At 47.7% G+C, this 24,747-nt stretch overlaps 1 protein-coding gene across 4 annotated transcripts in view; it reads right to left on the reverse strand.

The window, feature by feature from the left end:
* Positions 1 to 24,747, reverse strand: part of LOC149434702 (disheveled-associated activator of morphogenesis 2-like) — a 344,618-nt gene that overhangs the window by 67,173 nt on the left and 252,698 nt on the right. For 3 of the 4 annotated variants that reach the window (XM_089663497.1, XM_089663496.1, XM_089663498.1), the window contains exons 10-14: positions 21,033 to 21,159; positions 11,260 to 11,398; positions 8,099 to 8,157; positions 5,927 to 6,111; positions 3,404 to 3,715 (exon numbers count right to left, since the gene is read on the reverse strand). In XM_089663497.1, the coding sequence (XP_089519623.1) occupies positions 3,404 to 3,715; positions 5,927 to 6,111; positions 8,099 to 8,157; positions 11,260 to 11,398; positions 21,033 to 21,159 (822 nt within the window). The remainder of the gene's footprint in view (positions 1 to 3,403; positions 3,716 to 5,926; positions 6,112 to 8,098; positions 8,158 to 11,259; positions 11,399 to 21,032; positions 21,160 to 24,747) is intronic. The other variant, XM_089663499.1, reaches the window with a different exon arrangement.

The raw sequence follows: 24,747 nt of genomic DNA on the forward strand, positions 1-24,747 counted from the left end.
TTTTTTTTTCACTAAAAAGATAACTGAATAAATTTTGGCCAAGATTTATGATGAAATATTATTTATTTGCAAAATTTTATAAGAAAAACACTTTTTTTTCAAAATTTATGACTTTTACATTAATATAGCATAAAAAAAAAAAATCCCAGCGGTGAATAAATACCACCAAAATAAAGTTTTATCTCTCTCAAAAAAATGCTAAAAAATTCACATGGGTACAGTGTTGCATGACCGCGCAATTGTCATTCAAAGTGTGATAGTGCTGAAAGCTGAAAATTGGCCTGGACTGGAAGGGGGGGAAAGTGTCCGGACTGGAAGGGGGGGGGGGTGAAAGTGTCCGGACTGGAAGGGGGGGGTGAAAGTGTCCGGACTGGAAGGGGGTGAAAGTGTCCGGACTGGAAGGGGGGGAGGGAAAGTGTCCGGACTGGAAGGGGGGGGGGAAAAGTGTCCGGACTGGAAGGGGGGGAAAGTGTCCAGACTGGAAGGGGGGGAAAGTGTCCAGACTGGAAGGGGGGGAAAGTGTCCGGACTGGAAGGGGGGGAAAGTGTCCGGACTGGAAGGGGGGAAAGTGTCCAGACTGGAAGGGGGGAAAGTGTCCGGACTGGAAGGGGGGGGAAGTGTCCGGACTGGAAGGGGGGGGGGGAAGTGTCCGGACTGGAAGGGGGGAGGGAAATTGTCCGGACTGGAAGGGGGGGAGGGAAAGTGTCTGGACTGGAAGGGGGGGAGGGAAAGTGTCCAGACTGGAAGGGGGGGAGGGAAAGTGTCCGGACTGGAAGGGGGGTAGGGAAAGTGTCCGGACTGGAAGGGGGGGAGAGAAAGTGTCCGGACTGGAAGGGGGGGGGGAAAGTGTCCGGATTGGAAGGGAGGGAAAGTGTCCGGACTGGAAGGGAGGGAAAGTGTCCGGACTGGAAGGGAGGGAAAGTGTCCGGACTGGAAGGGGGGGAAAGTGTCCGGACTGGAAGGGGGGGAAAGTGTCCGGACTGGAAGGGGGGGAAAGTGTCCGGACTGGAAGGGGGGGAAAGTGTCCGGACTGGAAGGGGGGGAAAGTGTCCGGACTAAAAGGGGGGGAAAGTGTCCGGACAGGAAGGGGGGGAAAGTGTCCGGACTGGAAGGGGGGGAAAGTGTCCGGACTGGAAGGGGGGGGAAAGTGTCCGGACTGGAAGGGGGGGAAAGTGTCTGGACTGGAAGTAGTTAAAACTTCCTGTCCAGGAGGCACAACAGGAAGTGAGAGGAGATCACTCCCTTTAATGCAGGCCATACACGGTTCAAATTCCGAACGATTTTACGTCCGAAAATCGAAACCGTTCGCTCGGTAATCTGATGGCGCCATCATTGATTTAGAAAATCACCCGACTGAGTCATAAAGTTCCCCCCATATAACAGGCAAAACTTCTGTTCCTTCCAGGTCACGGCATATTCTTTTTGGAAAACCGATCGTACGACTTGACCAACATTGAGTCGAAAATCAATCGGTTTTCACAAATTTTCCAACATGCCCGATCACCGAAACGGGGAGGAACCACGAAAATCGGCCGGTGCCACTGACCCGACTAACAGAGCGAAAATCAGCCGATTATTCTTAGGTCTGATTTTCGGACTATGTATGGCTGGCCTTAGTGCCCCCCATTATAAAATTTCCTCTCGGAAACGTTTTGGAATTTTTCGTCCCTTTCTGTCCCCATGACTATGGGCCGTAGATACGGCGAATCTCCTAAAGGTCACAGATGGCAATTAACAACTCGACAAAATATACTGAATAACTCAAACGCTAACTATGGTGAAATAAAAACAAAAAATGACAATAAATTGCTGTAGCCGCTCGTGCACACAACCCGGCTCTCAGTGGGGCAAATTATACAATCACAAAGTGAAGTGAAACAATGTTACAAACCGTTATATTACGAAACAACAAAGTGAGAAAATAAATCATTTTCAGAAGAAAAAAATAGTACAAAAAATATTAATATTGAAATAAAAAATAAATACACATATATAAACTATATATATATATATATATACAGATAAAAACAAAATAATTATATATATATTATACAGATGAAAAAAAACACCAATAAATATAATATATATATATATATAAAAAAAATATGTATATAAAAATTAAGAATATTTTAAATATGAATCAAATAAAAGTCAATCACTTTATGATAACAACCCGACAAAGCTTCCGATCCTTCACTGCTGTATACTAAAGAAAAAAAAAAAGGCGGCTTTGGATTTAGATTAGGGGTCTATTTATACAAGCAGTATTTATATATATATATATATATATATATATATATATATATATATAAATAAATATTTATTGAAATATATAGTATAGTATATTGAATATGGCCAAAATTGTAGTATTTCAAATATATGTCAATATATTTGGGAAGAGTATTTTTAAAATACTCTTCCCAAATATATTGCCATATATTTGAAATGCTACAATTTTGGCCATATTCAATATATTTCAAAATATATTTCAATAATAATAAAAAAAAAAAAATTATATATATATATATATATATATATATATAGTGAAATGCATTTTATATATATATATATATATATATATATATATATATATATATATACTGTATGTTGAAATGCATTTTATATATATATATATATATATATATATACTGTATGTTGAAATGCATTTTTTATATATTACAAAATATATGAAAAATATTTTTTTTAAAAATAGATATTTTTTAAATATATTCTTCATATTTTTTTTAACATATACTTTAACATATATTTGTAAATGCATTCCAAAAATGTAGATTAAATGTATTTTTAAAGATTTACATTATATTTGAAATGTATTTTTAAAAAATAATAATAATCATAATAAAAATGCATTTCAACATACAGTATATATATATATATTTATTGAAATATATTGATTAAGGCCAAAATTGTAATATTTCACATAATATGTCAGTATATTTGGGAAGAATATTTTTAAATTATAATTGCAATATATTTTTCATCCATGTGGGGAGGGAGCAGCCATCATGAATAGACACATTTGCGCCCCCAGCATAGCGCAGTTGGCTACTATTGACTCATTTCACAAAGCTTGAACACATGAATGAGGATCTGTATTCTAGTCATGTGACTCACTTTTATTGGACTTCACTGAAAATAGTCATTTTTTAAAAGAAGAATTTGCGTTAGATTTGTGATTTGAACCTTTTGCGCCTCATTCATTCATCTGAAATGTAACGCCGGATTAAAAAAAAGACATAAAGGAAATAAATAAACCGCAAATCTCACATGATCCAGGAACCATAAATATGAAAAATGAGAGGAAATATAGAAACAAACATGAATATTCTTTTTTTTTGTTATGTGGGAGGAGCCAAGTGAACAGGAGCGCCCCCTACCGTACCTCGTTCAGTTTGGACCAGTTGAAAGACTTCAGCGGATGTGACGGCTGCGGAATCGACTTCTTCCTCAAGCTAGTTCCGGGGTTAAAGGAGTTCAGGGGCGGAGCCATCATGCCCATTCCAAAGAAAGGCGGAGCTCCGGGCGGAGGCGGGGGGCCCCCCGGAGGCGGCGGCGGAGGTGGAGGAGGAGGAAAACAGGAAAATGATTGGGGGGGAGGAGGGGGTGGCAAGTTTTCGGATAAGGGTGGAGGGACAGGAATGGGGCCCCCTGGAGGTGGGGGAGGGGGAGGAGGGAAGGAAAGGGCACCGCCATTCTGGAAAAAAAAAACACATAATTATAATTACACCACGAGAAAGAATCAGCTTTATTCTCTAATATTCCTAAAGCATTTCCTCAGTCTCCCCTCCCCCAGGGATCAGACTGTACATTGTAACTTTGTAAAAGGAGGAGGAGGCATTTCCTCAGTCTCCCCTCTCCCAGTGATCAGACTGTACATTGTAACTTTGTAGAAGGAGGAGGAAGCGTTTCCTCAGTCTCCCCTCCCCCAGCGATCAGACTATGCATTGTAACTTTGTAGCAAGTCAAGGTGAGAGGCTGCAGCAGGGGCTGATCTGTTTCATATATTTGTGAACACAGCCAAGACCTGCACAGGCCCATCACTGGTGTCAGTTGGTGGCATAGTGCCCCATCATTGGTGTCAGTGGGAGGAATAGTGCCCCATCATTGGTGTCAGTGGGAGGAATAGTGCCCCATCATTGGTGTCAGTGGGAGGAATAGTGCCCCATCATTGGTGTCAGTGGGAGGAATAGTGTCCCATCATTGGTGTCAGTGGGAGGAATAGTGCCCCATCATTGGTGTCAGTGGGAGGAAGAGTGCCCCATCATTGGTGTCAGTGGGAGGAAGAGTGCCCCATCATTGGTGTCAGTGGGAGGAATAGTGCCCCATCATTGGTATCAGTGGGAGGAATAGTGCCCCATCATTGGTGTCAGTGGGAGGAATAGCGCCCCATCATTGGTATCAGTGGGAGGAATAGCGCCCCATCATTGGTGTCAGTGGGAGGAATAGTGCCCCATCATTGGTATTAGTGGGAGTAATAGTGCCCCATCATTGGTGTCAGTGAGAGGAATAGTGCCCCATCATTGGTGTCAGTGGGAGGAATAGTGCCCCATCATTGGTATTAGTGGGGGGAATAGTGCCCCTTCATTGGAGTCAGTGGGGGGAATAATGCCCCATCATTGGTGTCAGTGGGAGGAATAGTGCCCCTTCATTGGAGTCAGTGGGAGGAATAGTGCCCCATCATTGGTGTCAGTGGGAGGAATAGTGCCCCATCATTGGTGTCAGTGGGAGGAATAGTGCCCCATCATTGGTGTCAGTGGGAGGAATAGTGCCCCATCATTGGTGTCAGTGGGAGGAATAGTGTCCCATCATTGGTGTCAGTGGGAGGAATAGTGCCCCATCATTGGTGTCAGTGGGAGGAAGAGTGCCCCATCATTGGTGTCAGTGGGAGGAAGAGTGCCCCATCATTGGTGTCAGTGGGAGGAATAGTGCCCCATCATTGGTATCAGTGGGAGGAATAGTGCCCCATCATTGGTGTCAGTGGGAGGAATAGCGCCCCATCATTGGTATCAGTGGGAGGAATAGCGCCCCATCATTGGTGTCAGTGGGAGGAATAGTGCCCCATCATTGGTATTAGTGGGAGGAATAGTGCCCCATCATTGGTGTCAGTGAGAGGAATAGTGCCCCATCATTGGTGTCAGTGGGAGGAATAGTGCCCCATCATTGGTATTAGTGGGGGGAATAGTGCCCCTTCATTGGAGTCAGTGGGGGGAATAATGCCCCATCATTGGTGTCAGTGGGAGGAATAGTGCCCCTTCATTGGAGTCAGTGGGAGGAATAGTGCCCCATCATTGGTGTCAGTGGGAGGAATAGTGCCCCATCATTGGTGTCAGTTTGAGGAATAGTGCCCCATCATTGGTGTCAGTGGGAGGAATAGTGCCCCATCATTGGTGTCAGTGGGAGGAATAGTGCCCCATCATTGGTGTCAGTGGGAGGAATAGTGCCCCATCATTGGTGTCAGTGGGAGGAATAGTGCCCCATCATTGGTGTCAGTGGGAGGAATAGTGCCCCATCATTGGTGTCAGTGGGAGGAATAGTGTCCCATCATTGGTGTCAGTTGGTGGAATAGTGCCCCATCATTGGTGTCAGTTGGTGGAATAGTGCCCCATCATTGGTGTCAGTTGGTGGAATAGTGCCCCATCATTGGTGTCAGTTGGTGGAATAGTGCCTCATTATTGGTGTCAGTTGGTGGAATAGTGCCCCATCATTGGGGTCAGTTGGTGGCATAGTGCCCCAAGGGTCAGATAAAGGTAGGCAAAGTGCTTCATCCAGCCCCCAGGCTGCAGTTTGGAGACCACTGAACCAATATCCATTGGGTGGGCCGCTCTCCAGTCTCTTTTGGTGAATTTTAGTATAAATCAGGTGGGAAATTTTTGCCCCAAATCCACGGATCCCCCTTCTCTCTTACCGGGAACTCGTTCAGCTGAGCCATCAGCTCCCCCATCTGGTCCCGGGCATGGCGTAGCTCCACCGACTCCTTCTGAAGCTTGTCCTTCATCTTGTTGAGGGTCTTCATCATGTCCTCCTTCTCCTGAGTCTTCGTCTCACACTCCCTCTCCTTCCTCTCCAGCCGGCTGGTCAGCTCCGTGTGCTCTGGAGGAGGGACAGAGGAGGAACATTTCAACACGTGACAACCCACCGGCCTAAAACCTATGACCACGTGCTCTGCATGTCCTCTAAATGCTGACATGGACATCAATGGCTTTGTTGCTAAACGAAGCCAAGTCAGTGACCGCTGTTAGCATTTGTGGAGGGTCACTAGATGTCCTCACCCACAAGAAACTTACACATACTCCTTCTTCAACCATATACCGGGATCTAGGGTGGTGCTGATGGGGCTGTAAACCCCCAGTTTTTCTTACACCCCTGTAAGGGGGCACTCTGATGGGGCCAGGTGATGTAAGTGGGCACTCTGATGGGGACAGGTGACGTAAGGGGGCACTCTGATGGGGACAGGTGATGTAAGGGGGCACTCTGATGGGGACAGGTGATGTAAGGGGGCACTCTGATGGGGACAGGTGATGTAAGGGGGCACTCTGCTGGGGACAGGTTATGTAAGGGGGCACTCTGATGGGGACAGGTGATGTAAGGGGGCACTCTAATGGGGACAGGTGATGTAAGGGGGCACTCTGCTGGGGACAGGTTATGTAAGGGGGCACTCTGATGGGGACAGGTGATGTAAGGGGGCATTCTGATGGGGACAGTTGATGTAAGGGGGCACTCTGATGGGGACAGGTGATGTAAGAGGGAACTCTGACTGAGACAAGTGATGTAAGTAGCATTGATGGAGGTAACTGATGTAAGGGGGCACTCTGATTGGGACAATTGGTGTAAGGAGGGGTTCTGATGGGGAAAGGTGATGCAAGGGGGCACTCTGATGGGGACAGATGATGTAAGGGGGCTCTCTGATGAGGACAGGTGATGTAAGGGGGCACTCTGATTGGGACAATTGGTGTAAGGAGGGGTTCTGATGGGGAAAGGTGATGCAAGGGGGCACTCTGATGGAGACAGATGATGTAAGGGGGCTCTCTGATGAGGACAGGTGATGTAAGGGGGCACTCTGATGGGGACAGATGATGTAAAGGGGCACTCTGATGGGGACAGGTGATGTAAGGGGGCACTCTGATGAGGAAAGTTGATGTAAGGGGGCACTCTGATGGGGACAGGTGATGTAAGGGGGCACTCTGATGGGGACAGATGATGTAGGGGGCACTCTGAAGGGGACAGGTGATAAAAGGGGGGAATTCTGATGTTAACAGTTAATGTAAGGGGGCACTCTGATGGGAACAGATGATTCAAGGGAACACTCTGATGGGGACAGTTGATTCAAGGGAACACTCTGACGGGGACCCTGATGTAAAAGGGCATTCTAATGGAGTACCTGATAAGAGGAGGGCTCTGATGAGGGACTTCTAATGTATAAGGGGGGCTCTGATGAGTACTCCTGATGTAGGGGAGGGGCTGTAATGTGGAGACATTAATGTAAGGTTGGACTTTGACGAGGACTGCTGATGTAAGGGGGGACTATGATGGGTGTACCTGATTTAAAGGGGAATCTGCTGGGGATTCCTGATGTATGAAGGGGGAACTGTGATAAGCACTCCTGCTGTGAGGAGGACTGTAATGTGGGACACTGATGTAAGGGTTGACCTTAAGGAGGACTCCTGATGTAAGGGGAGACTATGATGGGAGGTGCCTGATTTAAGGGGGAATCTGCTAGGAGGATGTAGGGAGGACTCCTGGAATATAGAGGGAGGGGCTTGGATAAGGACTGCTGATGTAAGAGGGGACTGTGATGAGGACTCCTGATGTATTGGGGGTGAGGGACTATGCTGTGGACTCTTGATGTAAGGGGTCACTGTGATGCGGGATACTGAGAGGTTGGGATGCCTGGTATAAGGGGACACAAGTTCTGTTTTTGTCGTCATAATCGATGAGCTGTAATGATGAGATTCATGTCATAAAATATACATTTTTTGATATCTCAATATAGTACAGCCCCTCATCAGCCAACCCCAATGCCATCCTAGAGCCGACAATATGAACACCCCCAATGTCATCCGTACACAGAGCCACTTACCTTTCCTGAACTTCTCTGCTTGTTCCCGCCATTGCTTCACCTCGTTCTCATTTACTAACCTGAAAGTAAGAAAGCAAATCTGCTTCAGGAATATCATACAGCTGGACGCCATTCACTACATCCCCCCCCCCCCCAGGGAAAGACTTGACTGTGACCACGTCCGTTCAGATGTTAACAGACACGTCAGATCCAATGTTCTCTGCACTGCGGTATACACTATATTACCGAAAGTATTGGGCCGTCGGCCTTTCCACAAACATGACCTTTAATGGCCCCCCAGTCTTAGTCCGTAGGGTTCAATATTGAGTTGGCCCCGCTCTTTGCAGCTATAACAGCTTCAACTCTTCTGGGAAGGCCGTCCACAAGGTTTAGGAGAGTGTCTATGGGAAGGTTGGACCATTCTTCCAGATGCACATTTGTCAGGTCAGGCACTGATGTCGGGGGAGGGGGCCTGGCTCGCAGTCTCCGCTCTAATTCATCCCAAAGGTGTTCTATGGGGTTGAGGTCAGGACTCTGTGCAGGACAGTCAAGTTCCTCCACCCCAAACTGGCTCCTCCATGTCTTTATGGACCTTGCTTTGTGCACTGGTGGGCAGTCATGTTGGAACAGGAAGGGGCCATCCCCAAACTCCTCCCACAAAGTTGGGAGCATGAAATTGTCCAAAATGTCGCCTTAAGAGTTCCTTTCACTGGAACTAGGGGGCCAAGCCCAACCCTTGAAAAACACCCCCACACCATAATCCCCCCTCCACCAAACTTTACACTTGGTACAATGCAGTCAGGCAAGTACCGTTCTCCTGGCAATCGCCCAACCCAGACAAGTCCATCGGATTGCCAGACAGAGAAGCATGATTGGTCACTCCAGAGAACAGGTCTCCCCTGCTCTAGAGTCCAGTGGCAACGTGCTTTACACCACGGCATCCGACACTTTGCAATGCACTTGGTGATGGAAGGCTTGGATGCAGCTGCTCGGCCATGGAAACCCATTCCATGAAGCTCTCTACGCACTGTTGTTGGGCTCATCTGAAGGCCACACCAAGTTTGGAGGTCTTGAGCTATTGACTCTGCAGACAGTTGGTGACTTCTGCGCACTGTGCGCTTCAGCATGCGCTGACCCCGCCCTGTCATGTGACGTGGCCTACCACTTGGTGGCTGAGTGGCTGTTGTTCCCAGTGGCTTCCACTTTGTTATAATCCCACTAACAGTTGAGCGTGGAATATTTAGTAGCCAGGAAATGTCACGGATGGACTTATTGCCCAGGTGGCCACCTATCACGGGACCACGCTTGGAGTCACTGGGCTCCTGAGAGCGACCCATTCTTTCACCAATGTTTGTAGAAGCAGTCTGCATGCCTAGGGGATGGATTGTATACACCTGTGTCCATGGAGGGGATTGGAACATTAGAATCACATGATTGGGAGGGGATTGGAACACCTGAATCACATGATATGGAGGGGATTGGAACACCTGAATCACATGATATGGAGGGCGGGGCCAATACTTTTGGCAATATAGTGTATGTAAGATCTATTGAAATGGGGGAGAGGGGTATTAGAGCGTGAGCTCTTCTGGTTCAGATAGTAACATGGATGGCCTAGTGTTCTCTGTACAGCATTATAGAATATGTCACAGCTATATCCTCTATAGTTGGTTGACTGTGAAGGGACATTATAAAGTGTCAGCTCCTCTGGTACAGAGACTGATGTGACTGGCTCAGTGTTCCCTGTACAGCGCTGCGGTATATGTCAAAGATATATAAATGTATAATAATAGTGTGTGACTGTGGGGGAGGGGACATTAGAGTGTAAGCTCCTCTGGTACAGAGACTGATGTGACTGTGGGGGAGGGGACATTAGAGTGTAAGCTCCTCTGGTACAGAGTCTGATGGGACTGTGGGGGAGGGGACATTAGAGTGTAAGCTCCTCTGGTACAGAGACTGATGTGACTGTGGGGGAGGGGACATTAAAGTGTAAGCTCCTCTGGTGCAGAGACTGATGGGACTGTGAATGAGGAGACATTAGAGTGTAAGCTCCTCTGGTACAGAGACTGATGTGACTGTGGGGGAGGGGACATTAGAGTGTAAGCTCCTCTGGTACAGAGACTGATGTGACTGTGGGGGAGGGGACATTAGAGTGTAAGCTCCTCTGGTACAGAGACTGATGTGACTGTGGGGGAGGGGACATTAGAGTGTAAGCTCCTCTGGTACAGAGACTGATGTGACTGTGGGGGAGGGGACATTAGAGTGTAAGCTCCTCTGGTGCAGAGACTGATGGGACTGTGAATGAGGAGACATTAGAGTGTAAGCTCCTCTGGTACAGAGACTGATGTGACTGTGGGGGAGGGGACATTAGAGTGTAAGCTCCTCTGGTGCAGAGACTGATGTGACTGTGAATGAGGAGACATTAGAGTGTAAGCTCCTCTGGCACAGAGACTGATGTGACTGGGTGGAGGGGACATTAGAGTCTCAGCTCCTCTGGTGCAGTGATGACTGTGGGGGACATTAGAGTGTAAGCTCCTCTGGCACAGAGACTGATGTGACTGTGGGGGAGGGGACATTAGAGTGTAAGCTCCTCTGGTACAGAGACTGATGTGACTGTGGGGGAGGGGACATTAGAGTGTAAGCTCCTCTGGTACAGAGACTGATGTGACTGTGGGGGAGGGGACATTAGAGTGTAAGCTCCTCTGGTACAGAGACTGATGTGACTGTGGGGGAGGGGACATTAGAGTGTAAGCTCCTCTGGTACAGAGACTGATGTGACTGTGGGGGAGGGGACATTAGAGTGTAAGCTCCTCTGGTACAGAGACTGATGTGACTGGCTCAGGGATCTCTGTACAGCGCTGCGGTATATGTCAGAGCTATATAAATGTATAATAATAATAGTGTGTGACTGTGGGCCGACATTAGGGTGTCAGCTCCTCTGCTGCAGAGACTGATGTGACTGTGGGGGAGGGGACATTAGGGTGTCAGCTCCTCTGCTGCAGAGACTGATGTGGCTGGCTCAATGTTCTGTGTACAGCGCTTCGGTATATGTCAGAGCTATATAAATGTATAATAATAGTGTTATAATGCATTAAAGTGTAAGCTCCTCTGGTGCAGATAGTGATACTTAAAAACAGTAAAATATATAGAGAGGTGGGGGTTGGGGGGTACAGAGAACGTACATCTTTATAATATTCTTGACATTGAAGTTCTCCAGTGCGGACACATCGGGATCTTCTCCGCTCTCATCCTGAAGGACGATTTGCTGTAGTATCCGGTCCAGGAGCTGCCAGTGCTGCAGATTACTCCCGTTACGTTTGTCTGGGTCCAATTAGAGACAATGGTGGTTAGACGTAACAAATACAAGCTGCAAGGATTCTGCTGTAACTAATAGTACCATAAAGAAGCGGAAAGTGCATGCTGGGACTGGTTGTTCTACAACCACAGACAAGTCAGAGTTGTAGAATTATAGCCACTGACATCATTAGAACATTTAATAAGCCGCTGGTATCCACCCCCGAGGATGCTGGACAACTTGTGATTCTGGGACAGGTGGCCGTACAGTTGGTTCTTTGCTCCAGCAGGGACTGATTGTTCAGGGAGGAAAGCACCCAAAGCACCCATTACACCCAGATTTTATTTTTGTTTCGAATTTTGTATCATAAAAAGCTAACATGTTTCAGGGGTTAAAAGGGGTCCCCCTACAACAGCGCAGAGCCCCGATGAAGCAGGATCCTTGGAACCCCAACACGTATTGGCTTTTTTTTTATATGTCCACATGAGGGAGGTTTACCCTTACTTTCTGTCTAGATGATGGCTGTAAGATCAGGATGAGAAGAGATATCTCGGTGACGGCATTTAAGATCGAACAAATAGAAAGATCCAACCCTTCCCCTCTCTATCCAATCATAAAATAAAGTCGGGCTTTCTGAGCGATTGTCCCTTCCCTGCTGACCGAACCAACAAAAGAAGAAGAAGGATCACAATAAGCTAGAGAAGGATTGCACTCTCAGGCAGTAATGGGTTAATGGCACCTGAGTGACCCCTGTCCTCTGCCCTGCCAACAGTGACCCCTGTCCTCTGCCCTGCCAACAGTGACCCCTGTCCTCTGCCCTGCCAACAGTGACCCCTGTCCTCTGCCCTGCCAACAGTGACCCCTGTCCTCTGCCCTGTCAACAGTGACCCCTGTCCTCTGCCATGCCAGCAGTGACCCCTGTCTCTCTGCCCTGTCAGCAGTGACCCCTGTCCTCTGTCCTGCCAGCAGTGACCCCTGTCCTCTGTCCTGCCAGCAGTGACCCCTGTCCCTCTGCCCTGCCAGCAGTGACCCCTGTCTCTCTGCCCTGCCAGCAGTGACCCCTGTCTCTCTGCCCTGCCAGCAGTGACCCCTGTCTCTCTGCCCTGCCAGCAGTGACCCCTGTCTCTCTGCCCTGCCAGCAGTGACCCCTGTCTCTCTGCCCTGCCAGCAGTGACCCCTGTCTCTCTGCCCTGCCAGCAGTGACCCCTGTCTCTCTGCCCTGCCAGCAGTGACCCCTGTCTCTCTGCCCTGCCAGCAGTGACCCCTGTCCTCTCCCTGCCAGCATTGACCCCTGTCCTTGGCTCTGCTGACCCCTGTCCTTAGCTCTGCTGACCCCTGCACACTGCCTTTTTGACTCCTGTGTTCCACCCTGCGAACCATTGTACATTGCCTTGTTGGCCCTTGTCTTCCACCCTGTGGACCCTGTACATTGCCCTTCTGAACCCTGCCCTCCGCCCTGCAAACCCCTCTACACTACTGTACAAATGAATGCCCCTGTACACTGCCCTACAAACTGCTGACCCTATCTTCTGCCCTGCTGACCCCCTGTACTCTGCTTTCGATTCTCGGGCCCCTCTGTCAGTTTAATGGGGTCATGCATAATACCAGGTGTACTAAAGCATTTGTGTCTTGACATAAAAACAGTAACAATGATTCTAGAAACAAGAAAGGTATATGTATTGTAGAAGACAATATCATTATCCTAAAAGAAACTTGAGACTTGCAATTAAATTGAAATTAACTGACTAAAAACAGGGCTGATGTGCAGAGAACGGGAAACGCTCTACTGGCCAACCTGAAACGTTCGAAGGAGATCTTGAAGTGGACCTACTGTAAAGGAATGGCAATCTTCAAATGGAGTGACTTGGGGGGGCTCTGTTGCCAATACTAACACATTTCTGAGTATCCAATTCTTCAACAGAGACTCTTACGAAGGGGTCTGCTACCTGGAAATGCATTAGTGGGCAGAGTTACTTCTCTAACCTCTACTGGCCAACATGAGAAGTACTAAGGAGATCTTGAAGTGGAACTGCTGTAGAAGTATGGCAATCTCCAAGTGGAGTGACTTAGGGGGCTCTCCTGCCATTATTAATGTATTTTGGGGTATCAACTGCTTTATCAGAGACTCTGAGGAAGTGGTCAATACCCAGAAATGCATCTGTGGGTACAGTTACATCTCTACCCTTTGCTGGCCAACCTGAGAAGAGCTAAGGTGGTCACTAGAGATGAGCGAATCGAACATGACGAAGTGGAATTCGTTCCGAAGATTTGGAAAAATTCTATTCGCGACGAATCCGAAGATTAGCAAACTTCGGATGCACGAATCGAATTTTCCCAAAAATGGCGGCGACATGTGTGGCGACGGAGAAAATGGACAGAGAAGATGGGGCGGGGATCTCTGGGAAGGCGCGCAGACAAGGCGCGCTGACCCATAATGCATTCATGACATGTGATCGCATTAGCCAATCAGCAGCCAGCCAGCACTGTGTAATGGTGGAGCTATAAATCGCGGCCATCTTAGAATTCTCCATTAGCCTCCGGTCATTCAAGAGAGACAGACCTCTGTGTATTAGGGACAGAGTTAGGGCCACAGAGACTTTAGGGCCACAGAATCGTTACTCAGGGACACAGAATCGTTACTCAGGGACACAGAATCGTTACTCAGGAACACAGAATCGTTACTTAGGGCCACAGCTATCAAAGAATCGAAAATTTAAAGTGACATACACCCTTTTTTTTTTTGGTGGCTGTCGTGCACAGTTGGTGCTGCAGTTTGCCGATTGTGCAAAATAAACTGACTTTCTGCTTCACAACCACTATTGTACATTCAAAGAGTTAAATCCATTTACACGCCGGCTGGCGGTAATATTTTTTGGGTGATTAGTGCATTCCAGTGACAGAAACGTACAGTTTCCAGCCAACGACAAGCTGCAATTGACCGATTGTGTACAATAAACTGACTTTCTGCTTCACAACCACTATTGTACGTTCAAAGAGTTAAATCCGGTTTTATTTTTGGGGTGCTTATTGAATTAAAGAGTATGTCAGACAACATGCAGAGGAGTGGCAGAGGAGGCAATGTTTCAGGAGCGAGCAGACGTGGCAGCAGAGGAAGGGGTCGAGGCAGCACTAGTCGCAGCCAGAGGCCAGTGCTCCCGGTGTCATCCAGCGGTCGTGTCTCCACCGACAACCCTGCCGTCATCGATTGGTTGACTCGGTCGTCTTCCTCTTCCCAGGTCACCTCTGACACCTACAGCCAACGGTCGGTGTGTACGTCAGACACAACCGTTAGTTGGCATGGCCCGGGAGCAAGCCCACTGAAATCACGGGTCCTCGACCTGCCCCTGTCCTTTGGTGTTCCCTCACCAAGCGAAGTATCGCATGCTGTGGGCTCAGCCCCACTGTACAGTGAGGAAGAGCTAACAGAGGGCGGTCAGGAACGGGGGGAGACATCCGCCTCTTCAGCAGCCAGGCGAAGAAGTAGTGGCGAGGAGAGTGGCTCGGTAGCCGGTCTAGAGACAGGTCTGTCTCCTGACCCAGACGCAGCCGAGGGGGCTAGTAGTGAGGCGGAGACCCTACTTGATGATGAGGAGGTTGATCGCACTTGGCAGCCTCGTCGTCATCAGGCTATTGCTTCCGCATCATCAGGAGAAGAGGGTGGCAGCTTGCCAGCCAGCAAAACAGTCGGTGGGTTGCCCAGGAGGCAGCAGGGTCGCAGCAGTGTCAGTGGAGGCAAACGGCCACGGAGTAGAGCACAAGCTCCACTGCAGCCTACCACCACGGCCAGTAGTGGTGCCGGTGTGCACGGAGGAAGTAGCAGTCAGCCAGTGAGGAGTAGCGGGGGCAAAGTTTCCTACTCGGCGGTGTGGCAATTTTTCGTCAAGCCGCCCGAGGAAGTAAACGTAGCCGTATGTCGACTATGTGGCCAGAAAGTCAAGCGTGGCCAGGGGGCCCATGTTGGGACTACAGCGTTGTGTCAGCATATGCAGCGTCGCCATTCGGTGGCCTGGGAAAACCGTGATAAAGATACGGCGGTTCTGCCTGCCCCAGCCCCCGCTCCATCACCCGCTCCGTTACTTGCTCCGTCACCCGACGTCAATCGCCCTCTATCAGCCAGTCAAGGCTCAAACACCTCTGCTGAGGGGAGTTGTCGCTCGTTGGCATCTTCCGCTCGTTCAGATGCTCCTTCTCCTGCTACTCCTCTTCACGGATTCCGTCAGCAGTCTTTCTTGGAATCCGTTTCCAAGAGACAACAGTTTGCGAGCACGCACCCGACGGTGCAAAAGCTGAACGTCCTCCTGTCCAAGTTGCTGGTGCTGCAGTCCCTCCCTTTCCAAGTGGTGGACTCAGCACCTTTCCGAGAAATGATGGCTTGTGCCGCGCCGCGGTGGAGAGTGCCAAGCCGTCATTTCTTCGCCAAAAAGGCAGTGCCAGCCCTGCATTCACATGTAGAAGAGATGGTGGGCCAGTCTTTGAGCATGTCGGTCTCTGCCAAAGTGCACGGCAGCGCCGACGTGTGGAGCTGTAACTACGGTCAGGGACAGTACATGTCATTTACGGCGCACTGGGTGAAGGTGGTGCCGGCACAGCCGTACCAGCAACTTGGACAGGTCACGCCGCTTTTGCCTCCACGTTTGCACGTCCTTGGTCCAGCAAAGATGTCCGCCTCTACCACCTCTTCTTCCGCCGTGTCCTCAGCCGCCACCAACATGGTGTCTGCTCTGCGTCAAGGAAGGTTGTGCCATGCGCCATGCATGGCTCACGTGTTCAATCTGGTTGTCAAGCGGTTCCTAAAATCCACCATCCCACTGCAAGACATCCTTAAAATGTCACGTAAACTTTGCATGCATTTCAGCCATTCCTACACTGCAAAGCACACCCTCCTTGAGCTGCAGCAGCAGAACGGAATTCCACAGCATCGCCTGATCTGCGACGTTGCAACAAGGTGGAATTCAACCCTACATATGTTAGACCGCCTTTACGAACAGCGAAAGGCCATCACCGATTTCCTGATGTTACAAGCGGATAAAGGTACTCCCTGTGTAACTTAGATGTCAGCCATTGGCAGCTCATGCGTGACACCTGCCGCTTGCTCAGGCCCTTTGAGGAGGCCACGCTATTCGTGAGTCGGCAGGACTATGGGATGAACGACGTCATTCCTCTGTTGCACGTCCTGGAACAAATGCTGTTAACAATGGCTGGTCAGGGTGCGGTAGACATGGCGCACAGATCTCAACGCCACATGACCCCTGTGGGGGCAGGACAGGAAGAAGAGGAGGAGGTAGAGGAGGACATTGGTGCTCAGGAATTATTGAGTGAAATGGGTGGTTTTTCCACTCAGCGGACAGGAGTGGAGGAGCAGGAGCATCTGGTAGAGGAGGAGGAGGAGGAGACAGAGGACCCAGACGCACCGTGGCAGTATGCTGTGGAGATGGAGGCAGGGAGTCCCTCGCATTCCTTGGCACAAATGGCCCATAGCATGCTCGGTTGCTTGCGTAGCGACAGCCGAATAATAACCATCAGACAGAGGTATGACTTTTGGCTGTCCACCTTGTTGGACCCTCGCTACCGTTCAAAAATGGTGGCCTTTTTCACACCTGCTGAGAGGGAGGCCAAAATAAAGTACTATAAAAACCACCTATGTAGTCAGTTGGTCTCTGCCTTTCTCCGCCAACGTCCATCCTCAGACACTGTGGGCCCTGTGCGCTCGCGTTCCGCTGCCATGGCAGCAGGGGAGGGGTGGGGTGGTAGGAGCAGTGGCAGCTCCACCAGCAGCGGCTGCCTCAGTCTGCAGTCGATGATGAGTAGCTTTCTTCACCAGCGCAGTGAGGAAACTACTAACGAGCCGCAGCAGCAGCAGCATCAGGTGGACCTGGAGCAGGACCTCAAACAACAGGCTTGGGCCTACTTGGACAGCACCCTGCCAACCGAGGTAGACAATCCCCTTGACTACTAGGCAACGAAACTTGACCTTTGGCCCCAACTAGCTGAATTTGCCCTTGAAAGGCTGTCATGCCCGGCCAGTAGCGTGGCATCGGAGCGCGTGTTTAGTGCGGCAGGAGGTATTGTAACTCCGCGGAGGACACGACTGTCCACCCAAAGTGTGGAGAGACTCACGTTTGTGAAAATGAATCAGGCGTGGATTAGTCTGGATTTCAAACCACCAGTTCCTGACACAACTGACTAAATCCGCCATGAATCATGCCCCAAACATGTTATTAGGGACAAATGGAAGACCTCCACCTGATCCGTACATTTGTATATATATTTTATTGAGAGGCTGCTGGTCGGCCGACTCATGTTTTGCACATTTTTAATGACTTATACTCTGCAGGTCGGGCCCCTCATGAATTGGGGTTTTTAAATTATTTATACTTCGCTGGACGACCGTCACATGAATTGAACCTTTTTAATGACTTATACTCTGCTGGTCGGGCCCCTCATGAATTGGTGTTTTTAAATTATTTATACGTCGCTGGACGACTGTCACATGAATTTAAACTTTTTAATTATTTATAGTCGACCAGTTCCAGACCGATGGAATAGCAATTTTTTTAAATATTTATTTGACACGTGTTGTCCATCTCATCAATGAGGTGGACTGTTTATTTATTGGGCACGGTTTGGCCCCCCTCCTGTCTCTTACATTGTTAACTTGTTGTATCGGTCACGGTTTGGCCACATGTTTGGTTGTCTTGTTAAGATTTTCTGTAATGTACACAGTTACGCTTGACTTGTCGACTTTCCACAATCTACTAAGGTATAGCATCGCATCAAAGTTTTTTTTTTTTTTTTTTGGTCTAAACCATTTCTTATAATGTCAATTTGTAGGATACGCCGCTGTAAGGCGACCTACTTTTTTGTCACTGTGTAGACATCTATTTATAGGCCGATGTTTGGCCAGAAAGATATATTTAGTAATAACCTAGCCGTTCAAGCCGCTCACTGAACACCTCGGGAATTGCTTTGTATATCTGTCGCCTTAGAGGCCGCTGTCTGAACAGCTCATGAATTGCTTTCTATATGTGTCGCCTTTGAGGCCGCTGGCTGGACAGCTGATGAATTGATTTGTATATATGTACTTATTGTCCGCTGTCTGGACAGCTCATGAATTACTTTTTGTATATAGCCTTCCAAACCACTCTCAGAATAAGTCATGATATTCATGCTGTGTATAGCCTTATAGGCCAATGGTCAATCAAGTCATGATTGTTATAGTGTGTATAGCCTTATAGGCCGCTGTCTTTACAACTTTATAATTCCATGCAGTATACAGCCCTATCGGCCACTTTCTGGCATCCAGTTGCTGTAGCCCCCATCACCACACTGTGCCACGGGCCCCTGTACCGCCTTCTCATACTGCTGCCAGATCCATCCTCTGCCATGTGCGTCTTTGTCGTCTGCTCACGCTGCTGGGTTCCAGTTTTAAACCTAGGCCTGTGTATGGCTTCCGAATACTGCTGCCTCCACCGCCACCCTGCGCCATGTGCCACTTTCGGGTCTCCTCACACTGCTGCCAGGTCCATACTGATTCATGGCCCCCTGTACCGGCTCCTCATGAACGTGGTTCAGCGGGTTTGCATCACTTAACGGCAAATCGTTGACAAACGCTGGGACGTTCAGTGTTGTGCGCATTAAGCCAGACACCAAAGGGCAGCACAGACCTGTTATTACTCGCTCAAGCATGGCTGAACAAAACCAGTCTCTACCACAAATTTGACCCAGACCTGCCCAGGGTCTCGTAAGTAGATTGCACGGAGGAGTAGAGTTCGTTATTGGAATTAACTGTGAGGGACTTTTAAACCTAGGCCTGTGTATGGCCTTCAATTGAAGCTGCTTCTGCTCCGCCACTCTGCCATTGGACTCTTGATAGTCGTCTCCCCACGCTGCTGCTGGGGGGACTTTTTAACATAGGCCTCTGTATGGCCTTCAATTTTAGCTGCTTACGCTCCGCCACTCTGCCATGGGCCCCTGTACCGCCTCCTCATGCTGCTGCCAGGCCCGTAATCTGCCATGGGCCCCCGTACCGACTCCTCATGCTGCTGCCAGGTCCAGAGTGTGTCATGGGTCCCTGTACGGCCTCCCATTGCTGCTGTCTCCATCGCCACACTCTGCCATGTGCCACTTTCAGGTCTCCTCACACTGCTGGTGGGTTCCATTTTGTCATAGGGTGCTGTATGGCCTCCCATTGCTGCTGCCTCCACCGCCACACTGTGGCTCCACACTCTGGTTTTGGCCCCGTGACTGCCCAAATGAGTGAAGTGTGCGGTGATTCTAAGATCGACGGCACTCATCTGCATGTCATACTGACTGACAGTATTATTTCTCTTCCCCAGCAGACTCCAAGGGCATTTAAATTAAAGGTACAGTGTTCTGCACTAATATAAAGGCTCTCTGAAGCCTAGAAACACCCTTTTATAAGTTAAATTCGCAGCAAATATATTCGGCTCGAAGCAAGTTTATTCCGCGAATTCGGCGAATCAGCCGAACCGAATTTTTGAATAATTCGCTCATCTCTAGTGGTCACGAAGTTGAACTGCTATAGAGGAACACTGAGGAATGGCAGGCTCCATGTAGAGTGACTTAGGGGGCTCTCTTGCCAATACTAACACATTTTGGAGTATCAAACCCTTCATCAGGAATTCTGGCAAAGGGGTAAATATCTGAAAATGAGTCAATAGGTACAGTTGCATCTCCACACTTTACTGGCCAACCGGAGAAAGGCTAAGGAGTTCTCGAAGTGGAACTGCTGTAGGGGAATAGCAGCCTCCAAATGAAGTGACTTAGGAGGCTCTCTTGCCTATACTAATGCATTTCTGGGTATCAACTTCTTCAGCAGAAGCTCTTACGAAGGGGTTGATACCTGGAAGCGCATCGCTGGGTGCAGTTACATCCTTACCCTCTGCTGGCCAACCTGAGAAGAGCTAAGGAGATTTTGAAGTGCAACTACTGTAAAGGAATGCTGAGGAATGGTAATCCCCAAGTAGAGTGACTTAGGGAGCTCTCCTGCTGCTACTGCTGTGTTTCGGAGTATCAACTCCTACATCAAAGACTCTTAAGAAGACTTGATTCACAGAAGCGCATTAGCCCGTAGAGTTTACATCTCTACCCTCTATTGGCCAATCTGAGAAAGGCTAAGGAGATCTGCTGTAGAGGAATATTGACCAATGGCAGCCCCCAAATGCAGAGACTTAGATGGCTTTCCTGCCACTGCTGACGGTTTTGATTTTTAGCTATTATTTAAGCTGGCTAAAGAATTATATGTTGGATATTTGATGACATTAATGATAATCTGGATGTCTAGACTACTACATATGGTAGCAATCTGGTGAAAGACATACGTGGACCCGGGTTGCATTGTTTTTGTTCAGCTTGATGGACCCATTTTGTACATTACCACTGAGTACCATTTGCTTCTGTGTCCTAACACTGGAGAAGAGCGCTTGGCATGCAGCAAGGAGCCCAACAGCTCCTAAATTAGCAGCCAAGGTTGAGCATCTTTGACCACTTTGAAGCTCCTCCTTTTTAAAACAATGTATTTGCCAATCATACCAACTAATAGCCAATCACAGCATTTGGAAGTTTGAAAGTTAAGTAAGCTTCTCCTCTCCATTCATAGACTTCCACCACCACTCAGAGGAAGGGCCCCTACTGACGTACCGTACTTACACGGCATCTGCAGGCAGTGCTGAAGGATGGACAGCAGGTAAGGGTACCCATCCGTGTGCTTCATCTTCTTCTTTATCAGCTCAAACATCTGGGTGGCACTTTTGGTGTCTATATGAACCTGAAAGGGAACAAGATTACAGTGATTTGTACTCGATGTCTGAATATTGTCAAAAATTCATTCCAAAAACAAACAAAAAAAATTATTATACATAGACATTGATACCTTCTGTATATATACTGTCTTAAAAGTACCAATATGAAACATCTTCTTGCTCAAAGGTATAGCACTGTCTCATATGTAGGATCATTATATGAAGATCTATGAGAACTTGTATTACCAATAACATCTTTAACTAACATTCAATCCCTGTATATTTCTAGCCCAGCAATTTGCTGAGACAGAAGCTTGTACATCCAAAAGACCCAACACCCAAACTCAAGACAAGTTACTTGGTATATGCATTGCAGTGTTGTGAGGGATACGAACAGTATATCTATATGTTGTCAACCTTCCAACAAACAAATGGCCCACCATAGGAGAGAGAATTCTGCAGGTCAAGTCTTCCTACATCCTAATGGATTTTCAGAAGCTTGTACATCCAAAAGACCAAACACCCAAACTCAAGCCAAGCTATTTGGTCTATGCCGTGCAATGTTGTAGGAATACAAAGACCCGTAGATTGTCAACCTCCCAACAAACAAAGGGCCCAGCATGGGAGGGCACATTCTACAGGTCAAGTCTTTCTACATCTTAAGAAAAATGGACATTCAGAAGCTTGTACATCCAAAAGACCCAACATCCAAACTCAAGCCAAGTTACTTGGTATATGCAATACGATGTTGTGAGGATTACAAAGCCCTGTAGGTTGTCAACCTCCCAACAAGCAAACGACCCAACATGGGAGGGCAAGTTCTACAGGTCAAGTCTTCCTAAATCTTAAGGAAAAGACATTCTTTTGAGGGCAGTGAGGTGCAAATTTTGGACAGAGAGGACGACTTGGGACGACTTGTTTGCAAGAGGTGTGAACTAGGCCATCTATGTCAAAATGAAGCAACCATCCCTGAACAAAGGTGGAGGCCTTCAATGTTTTCCACTTATAATTCCACTTAGTCATCCCCATGACTAAGTCCTGTAAGCGGGGCAAAACATGTTAGGGCTGTGTCCTGGACGGAGTTTAGGCTGAGGCTGCTTCCACTCTTCACATGAGGGTTTTATGTGATGTGCGGTTCCAGGGGCTTCTGAATTTCCTTTCTCATTGACTTCTGTAGAGCTAAGACAAGCTCTTTCCCTCTCTGCACCCCCAAAGGTTATGAGCATAGAAGGACCTATTAGAGCCTGAAGTGACACCCCTAATTTCTTTGTATGGGGTCACACTTAAAACACTGATCACAGAGATTTGAAAATTTACTTCTTCAGCCATGTGACCAGAATGATTGACACCATGTGCACACCAAGGATGGTTCCACAACTAGAACAGGATAGTTCCACAACATTCTCAACTCCCATTCTATTCTTGGACAATCAGTATCTGCCTTGACACATTCCATGGTGACTGGATCAAGGTTTTAGTGCCACCTGTGAGGATATAAATGCTGGGGTATGTTCCTGATGCTAATCAGAACTGAAAAGGTGACTTGGGTAAGCTTCGAAACATCTTCAACATTACAAGTCTACTTGAACTACTAGCTATTATCACAGCCATTCTCTAAGAGAGGGTGTCTAATTCCAAAGAAAAAAGTAAGAATAAAAAAAATACCTATGATATTTGTTACATACATTAATATTTGGTTGAAAGGGAGAAGAAAGAAGAAGAAGAAAGAGGAAGAAGAAGAAAGAAGAAGAAAGAAGAAGAAAGAGGAAGAAGAAGAAAGAGGAAGAAGAAGAAAGAAGAAGAGGAAGAAAGAAAAAGAGGAAGAAGAAGAAAGAAGAAGGAGGAAGAAGAACAATGAAGAAAGAAGAAGAAAGAAGATGAAGGAAAATGAAGGAAAAAGTAGAAGAAGAAGGAAAAAGAAGGAAAAAGAAGAAGAAGAAAGAAGAAAGAAGAAGAAGAAGAAGAAGAAAGGAAGAAGAAGGGAAGAAAGGAAGAAGAAGGGAAGGAAGGAAGGAAGGAGAAGAAAAAGAGAAGGAAGGAAGGAATGAAAAAGAAGGGAAGGAAGGAAGGATGGACGGAAGGAAGGAAGGTAGGACGGAAGGGAGGAAGGAAGGAAGGAAAAGAAGGGAAGGAAGGAATGAAAAAGAAGGGAAGGAAGGAAGGAGAAGAAGAAGGGAAGGAAGGAAGGAAGGAATGAAAAAGAAGGGAAGGAAGGAAGGAAGGAGAAGAAGAAGGGAAAGAAGAAAGGAGGGAAGGAAGGAAGGAAAGAAGGAAGGAAAGAAGGAAGGAAGGAGAAAAGGAGAAGAATTGATCATAGGAATGGGAGACACCTGAATCCTTCCTATGAACTGGAAGTCCAGTCCGATATTATATTTTATATGAAAAGTCTTTCGGTTGCTACAAATGTATCCAAATAAAAACATAATGTATTTGTATTGCTGTCACATTGTACGGTGCGCTCCCCCGTCTCTGTCAAACTGGTTTCTTGTCCCATTCTTTCATGCGCATTGGTGGCAGCATCGGCACGGACAGATTTTTAGTTTATTGGCCGACAATTCGGCTGATAAACGGCCCGTCTATGGCCTGCATCAGGCATTTTGTTTTACTGCTTCCAAACGCCCCTCCCTGTTATCCTATGTGTTCATGCACACATAGACTTTTAGAAGCTTTAAGGGGCCGGGGATTTTAAAGGAAGGGAAAAAACCCCACTGCCAATGCATTCAGGAGTAGCAGAGTTTGGGCAGAAAAACGCTTGGCGCTACTAAATTTGCTAAACGTGCCTTAATTCTAGACGCACGTAGCGATGAGCATTAATTCATTTTGATGGCTATAATATATTATTTATCCTGGCCAATAACAAGAGTGAATGCTCAAGAGCTTGACACCTGTAAAAGCTCCTAAAAACTTGTAAAAAGCTTTAGACACTTTTACAAACGTCAGGCATTTTGTCTGCAAAAACGCTGCTTGCGTCTAGGAGAGTTAAATAAACATCCTGTGTGCATGAGGCCTAAAATGTAAAAAACATAAATTTTACTCATCATTAGGAAACCTGAGCCTGGGGCAATGCACACAGCTGCCATGAACTTCACACCAGAAACCCCAATTCATTAGAGGTCCTCCATCACATCAGAGTCCTCCCTTCACACCAGAGGTCCTCTAATCACAACAGATGAGAGCCCCCTTCACTTCAGAGGTCCTCCAATCACATCAAATGAGAGCAACCTTCATATCAGGAGTCCTCCAATCACATCAGAGGTCCTCCAATCACATGTAAGCCCCCCGTAGGATCAGAGTCCCCCCTTCACATCAGATGTTCTACCGTCACGAGAGCCCCCCCATCAGATCAGAGTCCCCCCTTCATATCAGAGGTCCTCCCATCATATCAGGCTCCCCCCCTTCACATCAGACGCCGTCCTATCACATGAGAGTCCCCCTTCAAATCCCATCACTTGAGAGCTCCCCCCATCATGTCAAAGTCCTCCATCACATCAGATTTTAGCCCCCCCCCCCCCCAATCACAGAGTCCTCTCATCACAGTGTCTCCCCATCACAAAGTCCCCAATCACGGAGCCCCCCGCCAATCACACAGTCCCCCCATCATAGGCCCTCCCAAA

Source organism: Staurois parvus, unplaced genomic scaffold (genome assembly GCF_062004578.1).
Source record: "Staurois parvus isolate SC_StPar_1 unplaced genomic scaffold, SC_StPar_1.0 ptg001701l, whole genome shotgun sequence".
Taxonomy (NCBI): Eukaryota; Metazoa; Chordata; class Amphibia; order Anura; family Ranidae; genus Staurois; species Staurois parvus.